The 23130-nt window shown below is 43.0% G+C and overlaps 1 protein-coding gene across 1 annotated transcript; it reads right to left on the reverse strand.

Moving 5' to 3' along the window:
- Window positions 1–3760: 3760 nt before the first annotated feature.
- On the reverse strand, window positions 3761–21280 carry BMP3 (bone morphogenetic protein 3). Its single transcript, XM_072335325.1, has 3 exons — window positions 20931–21280; window positions 11252–12162; window positions 3761–6533 (listed from the first exon to the last, which is right to left on the reverse strand). The coding sequence occupies exons 1-3, from the start codon at window positions 21214–21216 to the stop codon at window positions 6342–6344; spliced, it is 1389 nt and encodes a 462-aa protein (XP_072191426.1). The 5' UTR covers window positions 21217–21280; the 3' UTR covers window positions 3761–6341.
- Window positions 21281–23130: the final 1850 nt, after the last annotated feature.

Raw genomic sequence — 23130 nt, forward strand, 5'->3', positions numbered from 1 at the left:
CACCCTTTGCCATATGACTGATGAAGTTACACCGCACTTCTTAAAAACAGATAACGCTCTGTTAAAAGAAGCTGGGAACCGTTTGGGAAGTTCATCATTGCTGAAGAATTGCTGACTATGAAAATATCTGTACTGGCCTTGACAAAGGAATGAGATAAGGGCACCTTTGCACAGTGGATTCCTCTTCCTCAAGGCTTGCTGATAACTGAGTAATCCGGAAGAAAGTAGCTGAATTGCTGAGGCTAATAATATTTGTTTAACAACTTGCATGCAAACTATTGACAGTCATCCTGGCACTAGGTTACCTGGGTTACTTGTTGATCAGAATTATTAAGTAATGGAAAAGGGAGGAAAAGCAACCATAGTGCACCAAACTTTTGAATTTATACACAAATGAGCATGGGGTAGATGTTTTAACAGTAAATGGGTAAGATTCTTGCTTTTGAATGACAAAAAACAGCCAGCCTGACACACAGAGAACCGCAGTAATTTCATGCAGATTGGATTCAGCCAAAGCTATGATTAGCAAAGTGAGACTCGGTTTCAGGTACAACCCTCTCTCCATGATTTTTACACAGATATTGGGACAATATGAGGAAATATTGCCTTCCTTGCTCTAAGTCAGTCCTCACTTTTCAAGACTAAGATCACACCTTCGTACTGGAAAGGAAATGACCTGAGATTGGTCTGTGTGGCCTTCAGCAGTGCCAGTGGCATCCATGGGTTACTGAGGATGTCACAGGTTTCATTTGCAATGAAGAGCAGCTGAGCTCCCTTCTCTCCCCACACTACTCAAGAAGCTATCTCCGAACAGACACCTGTGGTTCCCAATGACAGGTGATGGAGCAGGGAGAAGAATTTCTATCTTTATTTGACAAAGTCAGAGCTGAAGTCTTGAGAGATTTAAGCTCCTTGGTGATTTCTGAATTCCCTCCGGCAAGCTGCACATAGATTTGAGCATAAACAACTCTGACAGTTCAACGATTTGACTTGAGATAATAGAAAATGTGGGAAAGAAAATTTATGCCAGTCTCACCAGCTGCATAAATTCATCCTCCCTTCCCATTTTTCACAAGGTGGCACAACAATGGCCCCTTGTATCTCTGAGTTCTCTAGCTCATCTATTTTTCTTCCTGGCATGGATGGGGGCATTAGTGGTTGAGTTCATACCTCATGAACTAGGGCTAAACCATGAGAGTACAGATGCACGCACCCAAAAATGTCTGCAATGGAATGTACGGTTTAGTTTCTTACTGCTTAAGCGGCCACACGCTCATGCTCAGATCAATGGTTTCAATGGCTGTGGTGCTTTTTAAGAGTAGGAGATATTTTGAGATGAAAGGCCAAGGAAAATGGATTCACACTGCATTACGATCAACATATTTTGTGTGTGTGGTATAGTTTTAAGAAGAGAGGGGAAGCATTACTAAAGATGCAGCGTGAGCAAAATAAGAGAATTCCTCCCAGAGGTGAAAAGCAAAGGGGAGGTTGTGCAGAGAGCAGATGTGACGAGGTGACAATAATGACAAAAATTTCACGCTGTGGAAAGCTTAAAAAAAAAGTTATTTAAAATTAGATCCAGCTCTCCGCTCACTATCACATTTCAAATTCCCTTGGAAATCCGGATAACCTGGGGCTCAATAGAAGTCTCATTTATGAGAATGGGACTCTCTGATCTGAGCTACAGTCAAGGAACCTCAAAGTGAAATATGATGCTGAAAAGAGGAAAACATCCTTTCATAAAGACCTCATGAAAATTCCACGTGGCAAGAAAAGAAGTGATATTTTGTGCAAGCTTCATACATCAAAGTTCTAATTCTCTACATCCTTTGAAACACACTTGTCTCCTTCTCACAAGATCAAAATATTTTATGGGAAAAGATTGTGCCTCTTGAAAGTAAGCAGATAAAAAGTGTGAGCTTTGCCCAAAAGGAGAACATTGGTGTTTTTAAATGGAAAACTTTAGTGAAAATTGAAGTTCAGAGAAAAATGCTAATCCTTAAGGCTCTGAGCATCTCTGTATGTGCAGATGTGGTTATGACTTTTGGTACACTAGGACTTAGGGCTAGATGGTGGGAGATAGGACAGAGCTCTTGAAACAAGGTGAATACACAGAAGTCAATGATAAGCTGTGGCTGACTTCACATAGACAACATCTCACTGATGCACAGCAGCTAAGAAGTGGCAAATCTAACTTCAAAGCTTATCTGAGGTAGTTTTCAGAACCACAGCCATTACCTTTACTGAGCTGCAGGCCAACAACACCAAAAGTCAAAATAAATTAAATTAGCAGGCTATGGACAGAAGGTGCAGCTGTTTAGTTAGCTGCTAGGGAAGTAAATCACCAAATGATAGCATGGCTTGGAAGTTACCTTGAAGCTTACCAGGCCCCGACCCTCTGCCATGGGCAGGGTTACCCCCACAAACTCAGGCTGCTCAGGGGCTCTTAGGCACCTCCAGGGATGGGATATCTACAACTTCTCTCGGTAGCCTGTGCAGTGGTCTAACTGCTACCTGAGTAAAGAATTGCTTCTAATCTAAACCCTTCCCCTTTCAGCTTAAAACCATTACCCCTTGTCCTATCACTACATGAACTTGTAAAAAGTAAAGTCCATTTCCAGGTAGACTGCTTGACATACTGCCCTGCTAGAGAGAAAACAGGAAGAGGACCATAGATCCACCCCAAATTGACCCAAACAATCCCCCAGCAGTATATGATTACACCTCTTTAGTGCCAAAAGCTTTTGTTAGTGCTGTTTGTGAGCAGATTCTCCCAGACAAAAGAAAGAGCAACAGGAATGTGCCTGCCCTTACCTTGAGCTATATCATCCGTGGAACATGGCCAACACAGGACAGACAACACTGCCCCTCATCCACCACTCTTACTCAGCCAGACTAAGAGAAGCCAGGGATGTATCCAGATGGGACTTCCTAAAAACAGAATCTTTGGAGGCTTCCATTTCCTCCCTTGCTTTGCAGGACTGTGCTATGTGCAGTAAGGCTAAAGCAATTACTTTTCTTCTTGGTTTTAACAAAACAGTCTTGGGTTTTGTCCATCAAGAAAACAACTAAGTCTTACTCTTGTGACAAACTGCAAGGTGTCAACACAGCTCATGCACTGCTTTTGTAGGCTAGAATAGGCCACAAATACTTGTTAAAGACAATGTACAGAAACCCACAAACATCTCTGGGCCTTGGATCAGATCCAATGACCTTTGTGGCTTATTGCTGTTGTACTAGCTAACCTTTAACTGAGTCCGCAGTACTCGCTCCCCAGCCACTGTGCACTTTGCACTATAAACACAATCTCTGTTTGGACTGCTTCCAAATGAGCACCTGAGATGGATGCACATGAACACAGAAGGAGCGAAAAATTTAAAACTCTTGGAAAGACCTGAATACAAGAGAAAACAAGTGAGTTTTCACGTAAAAAGTGATTTTATTTTATATTTTATCCAGAGTTCATAGTGAAAGTTTCCCGTTACTGAAAGGAAAACATACAAATTAGGCAAGCTTATACATCAGTAGTGAAACGTGTCTTTCACAGTGCTGCTGTGATCTGCCCTTGCGAACCTGACCATGGTCTTTGCTTCTCATCTGTGCAATGACAGTGACAATGGTATTGTTTAGAGAGTGTTGAGAGGAAAACTGGAAAAGGACAAGATGGCCACAGATATAAAATAAATTAAAAGTATCTGTAAAAGTTTCTTTCCATATACAAAATATCTTTTTTTTTTTTTTTTTGTGCTATTTTTTCTTTAATTGACACTGTCTGTACAAACATTAACTTCTAAAAAGAAACCATTTACAAGGGCTGTTTTTACAAGGAGGAAAGGAACTCTCAACAAAAAGTCCAAACTTTTGCAAACTTCCAGGCATCTCCTCAGAGACGAACATCCAAAGCTTTTGGACCAGTCCTGCACCAGAGTAGAGTGATTCATGACCCCATGGGCATGTGGCACCTCACGAAACGTGCTCTGCCCCTGTATAAAAGTAAAGCCATAAAAATGATGCACAGGCATTAGATGCTATATAATTAGATGGGAAGCAGAGCCATTCATCGATTTAATAGTATTTCAGAAAATAAAATATGTGGCAAAAGCCCCTCATGCTGATTTAAGACTAGAATGGTGATTAATAACATTGGTTGGATGTTTTTTGAAGTCCCTACTCATATTACGTTATATACAGAAATCATTACATGATTACGTGATTAACATCTTACAGGTTTTAAAAATGGCTTTATTTAGAAAGCTGCATGTAAAAACACAGATGCAAAAACAAGTCCTGTGCATAAAATGTCTCTCACACACACAGAGTTAACGTTCAGTGTAGAGCTGGAAGAGGCAGATCAGATTTTACTTGGGAGGTTGCACCTGTTCTGCATTCCACAATTATTGACAAAGAGTGGGTGTATCCCAGTGACAGCCAAGCAGAACATCTTTATGCTTCTTTTCAGGTGATGCTGCTAAAGCCTTGGATTCCTAACATACAGCACCCAGGTCTAATAGCTGTGCTGGTTACTCTTGCTTAATTGCGGCCAATTAGAAGGTTTCAGGCTGCATTATTGGGATATTCTCCTCAAGCATGATAATGGAAGGGCTGTGAGCATGACGTGCAGCTGGGACTAATCTGTGCTGTTCCTTTTTTCTTTCCCTTTTTTGTTTTGTTTTGAAGTGAAACTGCCATCAGCTTCCACTGAGACTTTGTGCAGTAAAAAAAATGATTGCTGAAAGGATCCTGGGTTATATGATCCACGTCCACACCTCTCACACCCATGCACATGACTCAGATTGGTAAACACGATAGCACCAGTGACCAAACACAAGAATCAATCATCAAGTGTTTAAATTACCTTCACATAGCTATGAAGCTGCAAGGAAGCATTCACATGGGAAAGCTGATCACCTTCAAAACATGGAAGAACTACTGACTCCTAAGTAGAGCACTGAACTCTCCTGATCACGGGGAATTAATTCACTCCTTATGAACCTTTTCCCTTTAAGCACACTACAGTCAGGTTTGTAGATAGTTTATCCAAAAGATAAATGTCTACTCTTAGCACAAACTAAAACACGGTTCTTGCCAGCCAGAAGTGCTTAAAAAACTTCATCCCCTATGGAGGACATTGCTAGAAACGTAAAGCTTGAAGTGTTCCTCTGACATCCACTCAGAAACAGAACCAACCTTTTAGCAGAGGTGCCTATGATTCATTCGATCCTTCTTTCCCTGCTTTTAGTTTCTCACATTAATTTTTTCTCACGGAAAGCACATTTTGTATTTTTGTTGTGCAAAACTTGCTGGTAAGAAACCTTAAAGGTAAGAACCTATGATTCTAAATTGACAGCACGAGTACAGCACATTTCCAGAACAGAAGCAATGAGAAGAAGAAGAGCTGCTATTTGATTAACGTAACATCTAAACTCACCAACCAGAGCTAATTCTGGTAAAATAACTGTTGTTAAGGTATACAGATAAGAGTTACAAACCGAATAATTTCACGTTAGGAATTAACTACCATAACTTACTCATAGATTATTTGCAGATACGCTCTAGAATATCTGTTATGAACATGTCACCAAGTGTGACACTTTCATACCCTTTGCCTGCTGAGTTTCTACAGTGGCATGGAAGAGAAGTCCTTCCGAAATACCACAATTTCCCATGCAGCAGTGATATGTTTTGCCTTCTTCAGCCAAGGGCACTCACATCTTGTAAGCTGGGTTATGAAGAATATGTTATCGAAAACGAATGCACGCATGCAGTCAGCAACATGTCATACCAAGGAAACAGATATCTGAGTTGTGTTATCTAAGGCTCTTGGAATGTCAGATTTGTTTAGTTTTTTCTTTTTCTTGCTGCATTACTGAGTAAACCGTGGTGGAAAGCTTAGGTTTAAAATGAATAAAAGTAGACTTCTAATCTCCCTCCCCCATCAGTCACCAGAAGAGTGGAGACAAAATTTAACAGCTACTGCTGTTTCCAAAATCATTTACAAAAATACATTGGTGTGTCCTCCTGACAGTCCCCCAAAATTCCAAGTCTTCTGTAAATTTCTCTTTCATCTCAGTTTCAACAGCAACAGTCAGTCCCCCGTTGACACGACTTAACGCCTTGACCAAATTTAAAGATGAATGAAGTTCATGATCCCGTCCCTTGGAATTGCTATTCAGAATCCACTCCATTTACATCTTTTTTTGTGTGTTTAGATTTCTTTACTTTTTTTTCCCGCCCCCGGAAGGAAACACCTTGACAGTGCAAATAAAAAGTAGAAATCATGGAAAGAAACCCAGTGAACAGCGAGTGATCACCTTAGTGCTTCTAAAGGGTCTTCTGAGACGTTATCTGCACGCGCAGGATTCTACTGTCATGTTGGGGTACACTTTGAGAACCACATTCTTATTTTCATCAAAGAATAAGATGCTGAGAGAAGACATTTTGTCAGGAACGCAGCAGGGCTCGGGAATTCCAGGGACAACGCCGACAGCTCTCACTATGCTCTGGATGGTGGCATGGTTGGATGGCTTCAAGGCCTGCAAGAGCAAGATAAAGTAGAAAATAGAACTGCATAAATGTTATACATGTACATTCTAGAATAACATTTGTTTCCTGAAGAAAGGACCTGTGGATGATTGGTTGCAGAGTCTGGTGTGCGCAACCATCTCCAGGTGTCACCATAGGTGGGAATGCAACTCTGGTGCGCTTCTGCTGGCCACTGGATGTCACTGCTGCTCCACTGCTTTCAGCTGGAGCATTCTGCTGGGAATATGCCTTCCCAGGAGAATGCTCAGGCAGCAGACCTTGCACCAAGGTGTACCTACAGGTCAAGGCAATCTCTTCTGCTGTTAATTCAGTTTCAAGCAGGCTGCAGTTTCACCATAAAACTTGAACAGCTAGTAGTGAGGCAATCAACATGCTAGCAGCCTGATTAATTAGAGGAGCAAAGTAAAATGTAACTTATCTGCTAGGAAATTAGTGCAAGTGCATCGAGAAAAGCAGAAGTGGATAGAACATATACAGTGGACAGTACAGAAATATGTCATTATGCTAATTGCTCCAGTTTTCTGTTTTCCAAGGCTGGATTGTTTTGCTCTTTCTTCCAAGTCAGATCACTGATATCCATAAATCCATAATATACATCAGCAACACTGCTGAATAACTGAGCCCCCACAGCCTGTGTCAGTTGTACCTCATCTTATGGTGACATTTTGCTCCAAAGAATCATAGAATGGCCTGGGTTGAAAAGGACCACAATGATCATCTAGTTTCAATCCCCCCCCCCTCCCAATATGCAGGGTCACCAACCACCAAACCAGGCTGCCCAGAGCCACATCCAGCCTGGCCGTGAATGCTTCCGGGGATGGGGCATCCATGACCTCCCTGGACAACCTGTTCCAGTGTGCCACCACCCTCTGAGTGAAAAGCTTTCTCCTAATCTCTAACCTAAACCTCCCTGTCTCAGTTTAAAACCATTCTCCCTTGTCCTATCGCTATCCACCCTCATAAACAGCCGTTCCACCTCCTGTTTAAACACTCCCTTCCAAGTACTGGAAGACTGCAATGAGGCCTCTTCTCTAAGCTAAACAATCCCGGTTCCCTCAACCTTTCCTCATATGAGAGGTGCTCCAGCCCTCTCATCATCTTAGTGGCCCTCCTCTGGACCTGCTCCAAGAGCTCCATGTCCTTCCTGTATTGGGGGCCCCAGGCTTGGATGCAGTACTGCAGATGAGGCCTCACAAGTGCCAAGTAGAGGGGGACAATCACCTCCCTCTCCCTGCTGGCCACCCCTTTTTTAATACAGCCCAAAACACAGTTGGCCTTCCGGCCAAAGGACAAAAGTCCCTGGATTAACACTCATGTAAACTGGAAAATGTTGTTGGTTAGTATGAATTAAGTGATTTTGACTGCATTAGTTATATTTGTTTAAAAAACAAACATGAAAAATTACACATACAGAAAAGCCCAGAACAAAATACAACAAAATCCCAGAATTTGAATATATTCATAAAATGAGAAGTCGATATATACTGAAAAGCAAAAAATGAATATGTTAAATTTTACCTCCCAAGCACCTTCAGTTCTGAGTATCTGTAGTAATGACACGTGAGCATGAAACATACTCAAGACAGTTTTTAGCCAAAGAGTTTTGTTTCTGTTGAAGTGAAATGTTAACGATGCACTTGAGAGCTCATCTTACACACATGCCTGGGAATCCCCTGGTTAAAAAATATGCTCACTCAGATGTCACTGAGAAATACATGCAACGAGATCAGCTGGGCCACATTTTTAGTTTTGCTGGGATAAGAGATGATTTGTCTTGGAATCGGTGCTGAGGGATGTCTGCCTACCTCATCCTCAAGTCCTCATGACCTTGTATGCAAGAAATATGGCTGTAGATATCTCAGCATGATTACAAAGCCATTACTCTCAATGTAGCTGGTAGATCTCAAGAAAGGTATTTTTATTCACTTGTTTTCTTTTAATTCAAGAACACCAACATTCCCTAGCAGTACGAGGATTTTTAAAGTATCTTAGGCCAGTACACAACTCAATTTTTTGGTATAATTTCTTTTTGAAAAAGATATGAAAGCATCCAGGCTCACTACTTCAGTCAAGTCCAGTGCAGTGTTCTCCACAGAAGTCGTTGGGAACCACACAGATTGCCTAAGTGTGCTGATCAGATGCACAGAAGTAAAATATCCAAATGAGTTTGAGGTATTTCCCATTGTTAATGATACTGGAATTAAAATCAGGTTTCAGTAAATGCCACGTTAAGGTCTCATCAGAAAGCATTCATTTCAGATAAGGAATCCGTACCATCAAAAATGTTTTGGTTTCCTAAGGAGTGCACATTTTGGTTTTCCTTCTGGCTTTCCACTGGACAAGTCTGAAATTACCAGGGATAATTATAGGATACTGCAGAGGAGCCTGATACTTCAGTGGTTCATGGCACTGTGGCCCTTGGTAGTGGCTGAGGTTTTGATGCGGATTAACAAACAATTCAACTCTTTGGGTGGAGTTCTAAACTCTTCCAATCTACTCTTTTTTCAAGCTTGGCCCTGAGACATGTTATATTCCAATGAATTCTTCAGAGCAAGTGTGGTTCTTTTACATAGAGAACTGATTTCAAGAATTGCCAAGACAGCCTCAGATATCAGCCTGGATATGTTCAGCCATTGCATAGTAAGAGAGCACAGCAAGAAGTTTCTCTTTTATATAGGTATACCTTACAGACAGAACATCCCCTGTGCTGACTTCATGTCCACCATGAACACACTGCTCTTAAAACGCACTCCTGAAGATAACTAGCTCTGTCACAACTCTCCTTCTTTCAGCAGGGAATATAACAGTAACTGCAGAAAAACCCAAAGGCAAGTGCTTTTGGGAGAACTGAAATCCACCTCTGGGTACTGAGGCATCACGTCCTGCACCTGGAGGGGTGGCTGGGTCACTGCCTTCATGCTCTGTCCAGAACATGCTAATGAAAAACAGAAAGATTTTCTTGCAGGAGGTGAGGCCAAAAAGAACAGTGGGAGGGAACAGCACTGAGTGGACTGCAAGCTGCCAAATCTGTGAATGAGTCCAGCTGTGGCTAGGGCTGCACCTGCTGAGCTGTGTGCATCCTTGGGAGACTTGCTGCCCTGTTGAGTTTCATTACAGATATATTAGGAGTGGGGCAAATGATGTCAGTTATGGGCTTTCATTCCTGACTTGGGAGAGGGTCTGCCTGGCTGTACGCTCTACAGTGCTCTGTAACCCCCAACACACATGAGTATAACAGCGGTCAAAGCAGCTAATTGAAATCAGGGGAAGGGTAGGGCCAGAAAATTTGGAGGTGGAGAAGGAAGGGGGGTGGGGGAAACAAGGCACATCTGTTCCTAATTACACAACAGGTTGTCAGCTTTAGGAGCTAACCCTCAGCAAGGGAACATTATATACCCACAGGCACAGATTAGTTTGTTATTGCCTGATGGTTAAGGTATCATTTTGCAAACACAGTCTTATTTGTAGCACCAGATCTTATGTATGGCTCAGGAATAACACATGGCTCCAGAAAACACTTGCTTCACCTTTATGTAGAACTCAGCTTTTCATTCCCCTTGGAAAACAAGGTCATTTTGTTTGATGAGGACAAAAAGAGCAATATGAATCTCGGTATGGACAGATATCTCACTGCTGCTCACAGGGTACCAGTCTCACTATAAGGTCTCAGTTCCCCACTCTCCTAATGAATTACCTCTTTGCAGTATATGGCAGCAAGTATTCACCTTCACAGGGTCTATGTAACTATAGTGCTCTAATTCTGTATTCCTCACCCAAACAAGTCTAGGCTATTATTTGCACAAAAGTGATTTTGTTGTGATCGAGAACGTGTGTGTGATGTACTGTTTTCTCCTAACCGGAATAACAGTCTTATGGTTGGGATGAAGCTTTTTGTAATGAAACCTGCAATAGGAAATGCAAACCCACTCTTTAAATAGAAGGTCACAGTGGGTATTTGAATCATTTGCCTGCCCTTAAAGCTAGAATGAAAGTAGCTCAGGTCCACTGCTTCTAAAATTTCTAACCTGTATGGTGCAAAGCGTATGTTTCTCATCAACAATAAATGCATAATGCAATTCAAGCAAAGGTAATGACTTTATCTCTTGCTATTCCCTTTCATTTATTTTTTCCTTTGATCCCAAACTATAAAGCCTGCCACTGCAGTTTGAGGGGGTCAGGCACATCACCTCCTTCCGAAAAAGATTCATCCCTTCTTCAGCTTGCTTTCCTTGGGATCCATCTCCTTAGATACAGTTCCCCACCTGTCATTGCCAAAGGGTGACTCTCTTGAGTCCTTTTTCCTAGTGGGTACTCTATCAACTGACCCCACTGTGGGTCTGGCAGCAAAGACTTGTTCATAGCATGACTACTACCATCTAATAAGCGATTTTCTGAGTCTGGCCTGTATTATGTTTATTAAACAGGTTCATAACAAGTTCACACATCATTAGCACTATCCAGGAAATACTTTATGGTGACTTGGGCTCTAGGCAAAAAAATAATACCATGTAATACTTCTTAAATTATCTTTACAAGCCTGCTTTTTTAACTAGCTGTTTTAAGCACTACTCTGTGCATAACAAGACAAAGACACCACTTATTTACCATATCCCCACATATAACAGGTGACCAGCTGCATTTCACTGATGGAAGGAAAAAAAGTGCATTGTTTACAGTAGCAGTACAAAAAGATCAACAAACACAGTACCTTTGGAATTGGGAACTGACATTCCCCTGAGCAGTAATAGGCATCAAAGGATTTCGGGGAAATAATCCACTCGCTCCAGCCAATGTCAGCAAAATCCACCTTGAGATAGCGTCGGGCACAATACCGTGGCTCGTTCCACTGCTTCCTCCTTGCCTTCTTCAAGGTCTGCTCATCAAATTGGAGGGTCTGGCTCTTCTGGTGGTGGTTCTTCCTCTGCTTTTTCTTACTTTTTGCCCTCTCTGCCAGTCGAGGCTGGAAAGTTTTGTACGGTCTTCTGTCTTCCCACCTCTCGTCCTCGTTGTACTGGTACTCTGCTCCTGGAAGCTCGTTGTTCTGCAATGGCAACAGGACATTGGTGGAGCGTTTTCGTCGCCGCTTTCCAAGGCTGCTCCTCATTTTATTTTCTGGCCTAGGGAAGACCCTTGCCAAAGGATTGTGGTGCCCTTGCAAAGTAGAAACAACGCTCTCTGGCTCTGAAATGGCAGAGTCATTGGCATATATCAGGATGTAGGGCTCATAGTGAAATGGTGCCCTCTTCCACAGGTGACGGCTGGTTGAATCCATTTTGACACCAATCAGAAGTTCATTGCTCTGTTTTGCTTTGTGCAGGACCTGAGTGATATCTTTCCACTGCCAGGAAAGGATATCGCTGTAAGAGCTGGAGATGTTTATTAGGAAATGGCCCAGACTCCGGGTCTGGTTCCCAACAGATGGAAAGGTCCACACTGAAAGATGTATTTGAATTTCAGGTTTCCTGTGCCCATGATGAGAACAGCCTCTGGACTGGGAACAGTTCCAGTCAGCATCCAGCAGATCACCGATATAATAATGCAATGAAGCTGACAAGATATTTTCTGACTTGGTGAGTGAAGTCAAGTTAAAAACATACAGCTCCTGGCTTCCAGGGCTCCCTAGAAGAATAAATATTTAGATAAGAATATGGACAATTCAAAGTGTTACAGAAACCAAAAGGATCAACTGTATTGCTTTCTAGGTTATAAATTAAGTTTCTCAGAAACTTTTACGCAGTGTTGTGGGAACAGGTTTAGGTCACTAGTCAGAATTATGACCAATATGGTAAACTGGTGATTTTAAAAAATCACATACTTACTGTCTGGTTTCCTCATAACGCAAATCTCAGTCCAGAAAAACTCATATGCATTTACTACCACTCCTTTGATTCCAGGAAACAAACTAGGTCATAGGAACACAGCTTGATAATAGATGCACTATAGACCATATCTACAATCCAGAAATGTGAGCTTCATAGTAAGGTTTTGAACTTTCTCTCTCTCTCTTTTTTCCTTTTTTTTTTTTTTCCCCCATTAATTTTAAATACATTCTCCCCTCCCTCAAGCGTTCTTTGAGTAATCATGGGTGCTCTGGCCTGCCAACAGGTTTGTTTTACCTCGTCTAAGATAAACGGGATATCAATGGCACTGAACCACACCTTAGTCCAGATTCAGCTGATGCTGGAGAAAGGCTTCTACTGGCTTCATCAGACATTTCATTGTCTGTACACCTCCACCATACTGATAAGCCACAGGCCCCTCATTAGAAATAAGGAAGTGACTCTTGTCCTAGTGATATCTCAAAAGCTGATTGTTTGACATCTTTTGTCTGGCTGAGGTATTTTGCTCAAGGGTGATACTCCACTTTAAGTTCCAGATGTCCTGTCTATCTCAGAAAAAAAACCTTCCTGAGATGGGATGTTTCTCTTCAAACATCCAAGGTGGCCATAAATAAGAAGCAGTAAGACCAGATATCCATGAGATGAGGCACAAGTCCAAAAAGGTAACCAATCAGAAAGGAGAATGCATCCTTGTGCCCGAATATGGATGAAGTGAGGAGTGGGACACGCCCCCAAATGACCACCAAAGACCACCAAACGCTCCCATGCAAGCACAGAAAGTTCAAATATGTAACCTTGTACTTACATAATCTATGAATATGTAATAGGTAGGTGTCACTGATGTATTATGCAAATGAGCAGTCAAAGTATTTTGGATTATAAATAGAAGCCAGGGTAAACAATTTGGCATGCTTCATTTTGGGTATTTCCCATCTTGTACAGAATAAATCAGTGTCTACTCTCTCTTTTTGAATGTGTTGCCACAGGCTTTAAAGTATGCTTTCACATATGCTATTTGACCTTTGATTGACAGATTGTTTATTGCAAATATATCTAGCTGGTTCCTTTACACCCTTTGCTCTGCTCCTCTGTGATCTGGGCACCATCTACAAGATGGAGACTTTGGGGCCTATGGTGCAGCTTCTAAACAGTGAGTCTATTTAGCAGGGACTTTAATATATTAAACATTTGATGTATCGATATGTACTTGTTAGGATGCAAACTGGGCAAGCAATAAAGAAAGCACTGCGTACGCGTACTTCAAAAGCTAAACCAAAAGACAAGGTGAAATCCTGTGTTACAAAGGATGCCTCCCCTCAAGATGAACATTTTCTCTGTTAGACTGAGATCAATTTAATGACTCCTCAAGTGCTCAGTCACCTCTGCATATACAAATGAGTCTTTGTGACCCAGAGCCCTTCACAACATAAAGGGCAGAGCTGGGCATGGAACAAGTTGACAATAATCTTGCACATGGAAAAGGAATGTGCCTTGCCTTGAAAGACACAAGGGAAGAGAAACATCAGGCTAGAATCATTGTTTAATAGTATTTAAGGCTTGGATGTCAGCAGTGGAGAGACAATACACCATTTGTAATGAACTAAAAACACACAAGCTTGTCTGACAGTCTTTTGGCTAGATCACACACTAATCACAACAGAAGTTTCCCTCTAGAATAATCAGGACCAGAACTGCTACAATTACACAGGATAAATTAAGTCATTCTACCTAAGGCATTTCATCACTCTTCAAGACAGCCAGTTAGGAAGCATTTACTAACCTAGCTGGAGATAGGCAGATAGCATTAGAGCAACCCTAATACCCAAAAGAAAGCCAAAATCCAAATGACTACTTGGGGTAGCAAGAACAGGTAGCGGTGGTGACTAAATGCACCTATTTGGCACTGTGCAGACAGAAATAAGTCATGGAAGGACAATGTTTCCTCACGGTCAGGATGCTGCTATATCAGTTAAAGGAATGTGGTGGAACATGAGGTTTCCACAGCTGTGAAATAAGAAGTCACCTAACCACAGTTATCCTGCACAAACCCAGAAATGCACTTCTAGCCCACGTTGATCAGTAGGAACATTTGGCTGACTGTGTTAATCCCCTGTAGGTTGTGAGAGAAAGGCTTGGAGGTGAGATATAATTTTTGTTCTAAAACATCCTGGTTGAACTGCAGTTACAACTGCCCTTCAGGGTGGGAGACATACAGATCCAAACGTCCAGGTGCTACAGTGAGCTGCAAAAAATATAAATATTGATAGCTTTATGTTTTGAATGACATTCTGGGTGATGTTCTGCGCTTTTGGATGCTGATGCTACAACTGCTAATGCCATTCAGAGTATGTCAAATGAAAAACACCAGATTCTCTCTCCGCCCTCCCATCTGAACCACCCAAGTGACCTCTTTTTTTCTAAGAACATTTCTAATCAATATTCTAAACAATTTATTAAATAAGGACGTATCAGCCTTGCTAGAAGGACAGAGCCTTCTTTCCTTGTGTAACACATGCATAGTTCTGGAAATTTGTGAATAAACAACAACAAAAAAATCAATGAAACATAGACTTGTCTTGATGAAATGGGAAAAGAAAAAGCAAAATCATTTATGAAAGATACTGCTGCATACACATTCAGCCCAACATGATAGTTGAACACATGAGGTTTTGGTAGGTAAGTTCTCAATATCTGAAAACTAATGTACCAAACTCAAACAACTTCTAGCTGCTAGTTATATCTCAGATTTTCCTCAATTTTAAAATCTGTTTTTAATTCCCAAAGACCAAAACCAGCTACTTACTATCTTTGTAATAAGCACATATCTCATCTGATCTCTACTTGGTCTGTAATCACTAATACATAAGGCTAATATGTAATTTGGCAGAGCACTAAGTACATCAGTCTTAGGAACCAGAATTTATGATGCCTCATGCATGCTTGTTAAAAACATTATTTGAATCACTGCTTTATGTCGAATGACAAGTTTTTATTTTAATTCTTAACAAGAATTCAATTTAACCAACGCTGCTGTCTCTAAAGTGGCATATTGTGGTAGAACACAAAATAAGCTGCTTTTGTTTATAAGGAAACTCTAGCTAGCGTGAAGCAGACACAGGAGGAATATATACTTTTGATTAAAAGTAAAACCCAAGAAGCCACTCTCTGTACTTAACTCCATATTAAAGCATACTTGCAGTAGGTGGAGCTATTTTCTCACCAAACACCTTCTGAGCTCCCTAAGAGATTCAGCCATCCTTAAGAGACTTCAAATAATTCATTCACAAAATCACCTACAAACAGATGATTGGCATCCAGTACAGATATCTGTGGCTTAGCTAGGTTCCAGCTCAGGAAAACCCAACTGTGTGACCTGGGCTTCTGTCACAGCTTAGGAACACAGTGCCACATGCGTCCTCTGTGTGATACCTTCTAGTTCCTATTTGAAGGGAGTTTTGCTATTCTAGCTTTGATTTTTTGTAGAACAAAAGCCTACTGAGCAACCAAGTCCATAAAGAGAAGACATAAGAAGAAACCAGCAAAGGAAAAACATACTGAAGGAAAAACTTCCATGCAAGGAATACACTTCTGCCTTCCATGCAGAATTACAGAATCATCTAAGTTGGAATGGACCATTAAAAATTATCTAGTCCAACTCCCCTGCAGTGAACAGACACTCAGAAGCCAGACATTAATGGCATTCCCCACCATATAAAGGTACAACCATAGGAGACCAGAAGACCAGGCTCTGCAGGACAGAGCTTTTTCAGCCTGCCCTAGGTAAGACACAATAACCTTGCACTTTTGACATTGCTTATCTGTACCATGTTGACCTTTGGCACAGCAGCCATAAGCGGGGTAGTGAAGGTACTTCTATTGAGAACACTTTAGTGCTTGTATTCACATGGATGAGAGGTAATGACATTATGTTGTGCCAGCAAAAGCTCAGGAACAGGCTGCCTAAGTAGCCTCCATCCCTGGAGATGTGTTCTGAGGGATATGGTTCAGCAGGCATGGGTTGGTGGTTGGACTTGGTGATCTTAGAGGCCTTTTCCAACCAAAATGATTCTATGATTCAAAGGCAGAGCTCACCGTGGCAAGGGAAGGGTGTAGGTACCACCTTTCCAGGTCCAAAGCTGAAATGTCTCACTGAGGCACAAAGTTGGGATGGGATGTACTTTCACTTACCAGTTAGGCTCTCAGGGTTGCCAATACATTTCCTGATGGCTTAGGCCAGCAAGTGACCCAGCTCCAGCACTGCAACTGAAGTTTGTACCCACTCAACCTTCACAGCATGGCCCTGCCTCCTCACTTCCTGCAATAACCCACAGCTGTTTGTATTGCCTGTTCATAGCATTAAAAAGGCATTTCAAGAAAAAGCAGTATGTCTGTGAAGACTGACATCACCAGCAGGAATGTATTTATGTTACAAGGGGCATTTCCAGGCATCAATAAGCTGGAACAACTCCACCAACATGTGGTGTGTTTACCTTTATGGAGGATGCACTGACATTTTTATGGACTGCCAAATCTATCCCGTGGGTGAAAAAAGGATGCAATAATGAGGGCTGTTTAGTTATACAGTCATCATTAGCCACCATTTAAATGAGATATTAAAGTGGTGCCCTTGTGCCAGTACACAGTTAAGAACATATCAGTGTTTCAGAGTTCACTGAGAGCTAGAAATGGGAACAAGTTTCAGAATAGGAACAGAGATTTGGAAGCCAGATTTCTACTTTCCTCCCACCTTTGTTGTTACGTGGTTGCACCTTCCCCCATTACTGATTAGAGTATTCTGCAAAGCAAAAATACAGGATCCTGCTCAGGTTCCTGTGTGTGCGTGGGCATTCTGTACCGCAACAAAGAAAAGAAAAGCATTTTAAGGAGGAGGAGAGCATAGTTCTTAAACCACAGGAATTGACCCAGGGGCAGGTGTAATGCCTAAAATTGCTTGAAATTCAGTCAATAAAAAAGAGTTTAAAGTAATTTCTGTCTGTATAGCTTTACTATAACATCATTAGAGAGACCCTCCAATTAAAGTCATAGCTTTTTAAATGACTCATTTGCAAGACATGTTCCTTAAGCGATGCTATGATTAAAATTACTTCCAAAAGTGAACTGCAAGCCTTGTGCTCTCGCCTTTTATCTTTCCACTCTCTGCTATTTATCCCAGGTCACGTCTTTTCCCCATGTCCACAGCCTCAGAGCTACTGGAGGTCAGCAGCTTTCTATCAAGCTGAGGTCTGGTCATTCAGGGGTTTTGCTATCTGGTAGGATAAAAGAAGATTTACGTGTAGAAGTTGATACAGAGGCTTGATCATAGAGTTTGACTACATCACATGCATCAAAGGTCATTTTTCCGAGCGACTCAAAGTGAACAATGATATTTTGAGATACCTTAGCAGAAATAATGACAAACAAATTTACCTGAATACAAGATCATGTAAGCAGTCATCAAAGTCAAAGGTCAAAAATCCCAGCCCCAAAACCAAAACACTGGTAATCCAGTGAAATCTGGTGCACAAAAGATTGTGGAGTAGCATAGGATGCTAACTCCAGAGGTGCCCATATAGCATCAAAGCTCCTGCTCTGTTCCCTCAAAAGGAAAACTTGCATTTCACAGCTAAGATGCTTCTTATCATTAACCACATCTTCTACTCACTCTTTGGCCACTCACTACAAGTCTGCAGCTGTCCTAGGATCAGAATCATTAAGGTTGGAAAAGACCTGTAAGATCATCTCGTCCAATTATCACCAACATGCCCACTAAGCCACATCCCTCAGTGCCACATTTCCAGGTTTCTCAAAGGACAGTGACTCCACCTCCTCCTTGGACAGCCATTGGCAAAACTACTTTTTAGACTAGAAACAGAAATGATTCAGCAAATCCTACCCCTTCTTGGTCTCACTGAACTACAGGCCATCTTACAGGCTCTGAAAATTGTTCCTGGTGGGCGAGTTGGGACATATGGGAGAGGGTTTTCTCATGCAGCCAAACACCCAGAGGTCCTTTAGGGAAAGAGCACGGGACAGGACAGTTCCATAGCTGTATCTAAGATACGTGTTTCAGAAAAAGAAGTTTATTTCCTGAAAACGTGGTTAATCTACAAAAGAAACCATTAAAGATTTCCCTAAAGGTCTCTTGCTGTAGAAATCAGTGGGTTCTTAAGGGAGTACTACTCATCACAGACAACAAGCTGTCTTCAGAAGGGGTTAGCAACAGAGAAGGTGCGTTGCTCTTACTCCTCCAACACATTACAGCCGATTGCCTTCACTGATTTAGCCCCATTAAGGATATGAAGAAGCCAGCAGAAAGCAGACATTTGCAGCTGAGGAGCCTAGCAGTCATAGAATCACAAAGGTTGGAAAAGACTCCTAAGATCACCTCATCCAACCCAGTGCTCACCAAGTCAACGCATAGGACCTGGAAACAAACCACATCAGGAAGGAAATATTGTGTATGTGCTGTTGGCATTGCAGGGCTGGCTGGACAGCTGGACACAAGAAGATTGCTTCATTTGTGCCTGCTACCCCAAAGAACCTTTAATCTCAGTGTGGGTTTTTTGTTTTATTTTTCTCTAAATATGGAAATGCACCTGTATACCATCAATAGCAATACAAATGAGCTGCTGTTGCCAACAGGGAGAGAAAGACAACAGCCAATTGGTTAGATAACTTGCATAAATACTCACAGAAGCGTCAGAAACCTTATAACCACTTCCAATTTACTGCTTTGGCACTTGAACTGTAAAAGTACTGGAGGAGGAGGAAAGATTAGTGAGCAGTGTGTTTATAGGACTGCTGCCACCCAAAGTCAAGCGAGAGTATAAATACAATCAGAAAGACCACAGAGATGGGATTTCAACCGAAGATCTTCTAGGTTTAGAACAATAACTATCTTTAATCAGATGTGATTAAGCAGAGTGTTATTTTCTTTCAATCATACCTTCCCCCCCCCCCCCTTTTTTTTTTTTTCTTTCTTTTAATTTATTCTATCTTACCCTTTTTCAGTAAGGGCAATGCTTATTTCAGAGCAGAGGAACATCCATTGAATCTATATTGCAAAAAAGCTGTTCAGAAAGACAGGAGAGCTCATTCCACACACAGATTCTGTAGGAACAACAAATGGGGCATCCCAGCTCTCCATCCAACCAAGCTATGTAAGCCTCTCACCTCTCAAACCTCTCTTGTGGACATAAGTACTTGCAGTAACACACAATGGAGAGTGTTTGCAGCACAGAATCCTAACATGCCAAAGCCATTCAATTATTTGTGGTATTTGATCTCTGTGCAGAACTATCCTATAGTAGACATTGCTGCTTTTGAAGAATGAGCAGTAATGACTCCCAAATAAACCTTAGTGAGGCCTGGCACTTAGCTCTCAGCTGGTTTTCTGGGAGAGAAAGGAATCAATGCCAGCCAGCAAAACTCCTGGACAAAGCTGATTGTTACTGGTGGGTGCCTGTTTGTGTAAAAACTTCTGGGTTAACTCCCCACCATCATGGAAGAAAAGAGACTGTCACATTGGGCTTTGTGCTGCAGAACAGCATTAAAAAACAAACAAGTTTTCAGGATGCAGTGGATATGGGAAACTCAGTATAGTCAGGGCCACATTGGAGTTGTGGCATTCCTATGTAGCCCTGTCAGAGGTCAGGCACACAGAAGAATGGAGCAAGGGAGTTCAGCTGAGGCAATCTTGCCTTCCCTTTCTGCAGGGCACAGTTCTTCTCAGATACTGCCGTGCTAAATATGCAACCCACTACTTATAAATACCCTTCTAAGAAAAACAACTTCATGTTGTCACACATATACCTGTGCAGAGCAGTCTATAATCAGGACTGAGACCTAATAGCTGCTGTCAAAAATGATGGTGTGTTCATTGTTCACAAACCATCCTTCAGCTCCACTTGTTCCCCACTGCCCCCAAAGAGGGGAGATTTAGATTGGATATAAAGAAGTTTTTGTGTTGTTGGTTGTTTATTTTTTACAGTGCAGGTGGAGAGGTGCTGGCACAGGTTGCCCAGAGAGGCTATGGATGCTCTGTCCCTGGAGACAGCCAAGGTCAGGCAGGAGGGACTCTGAACACCTGATGTAGCTGTGGGTGACCCTGTTCTTGCAGAAGAGGAGTTGGACTGGCTGGTCTTCAAGGGTTCCTTCCAACTCAAACAATTCTATGATTCAATTGCCACCACTCACTGTAACCAACACCCCAACATAACTACAAACAATCCACAGGATTACCAGGGCACGTTACTGCTCCATCACATGCAACCCAACCACGATTCCAACAAAAGCAACACATGCACAACTCAGATAAAAGGAGACTGTGGAAAGGATATATTAATTACTCCACTTCCCTCATATGGCACTCAGATATCACCCAGGAGAGAGCTGCACAGATAAAGCAGTCATTACAACACCCCGCGTACCACGTCCCCAAGCACATAAGCGTCGCCGCAGGACACGTTAGTTTCCTCATCCCCGCGTTCCCCGAGCACGGGGCAGCAGCGCCCATTTCATCCCTCCACTCCCGCAGCCGCCGCTCACCTGCAGCCCTCGGGCGGAACCCTCGCACGGTGTTGCCGCGGCGGAGGTGCAGGGCGGGCGGCTCTTGGGGCGGCTCCGCCGGACCAGCGCTGTACTGCGCGTAAAGGCGCAGCATGTGCTCCGACACCTTGTCCCCCGGCTGCAGCCCGTGGTCACCTGCTCTCGCCCGGCCGCCCCGCGCAGCCCTCCGCCGCAGCCCGGCCCAGCGTGCCCGCAGCACGTCCCCCGGAGCCAGGCACAGGCAGCCCAGGCACAGGCACAGCACCCAGCGGGCCGGAGCTGCCATCGCGTACCCCGGCACCCGCGACACGGTGTACGGGGAGCTCAGAGCCACGGAGTGCTCTTTTCGTTGGGGGAAAGGGGGGAAGGAAAAAAAAATGGAAAAAAGGAAGAAAAAAAAGAAAGAAAAATGTAGGGGAAAAAAAAAAAAAAAAGCGGGGTGGTGGAAAGCACCGCCTCGCAGAGCGCCTGTCCTTCCCGGTGCTGGCAGCGGCGAGGGTGTTTATTTCCCGCGGCGAGAGGTGGAAGTGTTACTCTCTCCTCGCCCCGACTGCTGCAGGCGCAGCCGGGTGAGTTTTGGTGGGGTGTGAGCAGTGCGTGTGCAGCGTGAGCGCGGCTCCTGGGGCCGCTCCGCGGCCAATCGCACCGCCTCCTCGCTTCTGGGCTCCGGCTGCGAGCGGGAGGCAAAGAGAAGGGGAAACCACCACCCAGAGAGAGCAGCGTACAGGGACGGAGGTGGCTCTGGAAATGCAATCACGGCGCTGAGTGCAGCTGGGGAGTCAGCAGGGCGGGGGGGCGTTCCCCTCCCACCTCCACCCAGCGCCTTCCAAAGGCGGTTATGCTTGGAATGAAACAGAAACCTTCAGTCAAAGTGCACCCAACCATCTCCCCTCGAACTTCTCAGCAGGTGGAAGGGGTGGTGGCCAGGCTCGGCAGATCGCCTCCTGCCCCCAGGTCCCTTTTCAGGCACCGTAACCCTCCTTCAGGATCGGGTAGGGAAATCCCGCACACCTTCTGCAGAGCTCAGATGGGATGATTTTGCGTGTTGCCTTTCAGCACCTAAAGCACAGAGAACTCCCACCCTGCGCTAGCAGCACAGCATCAGGCATCCCCGCAATTGTGCAACGTCGTTACTTCTAAAATACGCTCTAAAATACAGATCGCCTTCTCTCCTGCATCTGGTGGGGGAAAGCACAGCAGGTGGAAGAGAAGAATCTCTGCTTTGTCATAGTTTGTGAATATGCAGCTTCACACAGAATCACAGAACCATTAAGGAAAAGACCTCACAAAGTCCAACCACCAACCCATCACACCATGCCCACTGACCACATCCCTCAGTGCCACATCTCCACAGCTTTTGAGCACCCCCAGGGATGGTGACTGCACCACCTCCCTGTTCCACTGCAGCACTGCTTTTTCTGAGGTGAATTTTTTCCTCATATCCAATCTGGATGTCCTTGGGATACGTGTGCTAATGGCAGAGCAGATGAGTTTGTATGCACCCATATTTGAATGCTTAAAATAATAACAAATAATGCCAGCGTTTCATTTTCAAAGAGTTTTAAGTCATCTGTTTTGCCATAGATATCTAAAATGTTTGTACCTATCTGTACAGTCACACTCAATTTCAGTAATGATGTCAATAGTAATACTAGGTATGCTTTTCATTTCATTTGTATGTATAGGAAACTTAGGCAAGCACTCCATAAAGACTGTGCATTTGAGCATACTTCACTAGTATGCACACTAGCAAGGTGTGGTTGGGTCCTTGGACACAAATGATAAAACCAATGAAGTTCTCTGCAGGAAGAAAACCAAATAATTTGAATTGACAGCTAAGAAATTCAGCACAAATGGCAATCTCTGGCTTGTATCCATAGCCAAACTGCGACTTTCAAGGAAAATCTTTAGGCAACTGAAATAACTGGAAGGGAATATTTCAACTTCAGCCATTGGAGAGAGAGGTGATTGGGAAAAAAAAATACCACCACGCAAAGCCAAACCAAGCCTGCGGTGCCAAATAATTGGCCATAAGATTGTGATGTGTTGCGCAACCAACACATTTTCTTGGGACTGGGCCACTGAAAATTAAGAAAGACTTTATTCAGAAATACTCCAAGGCAAGAGACAGCCAACTCATGCTCTACTCAAACAAAGGAGGATTTGATGATAATTAACTGAGGTACAGCATAGAAGCTCA

Source organism: Excalfactoria chinensis, chromosome 4 (assembly GCF_039878825.1).
Source record: "Excalfactoria chinensis isolate bCotChi1 chromosome 4, bCotChi1.hap2, whole genome shotgun sequence".
NCBI classification, from domain to species: Eukaryota; Metazoa; Chordata; class Aves; order Galliformes; family Phasianidae; genus Excalfactoria; species Excalfactoria chinensis.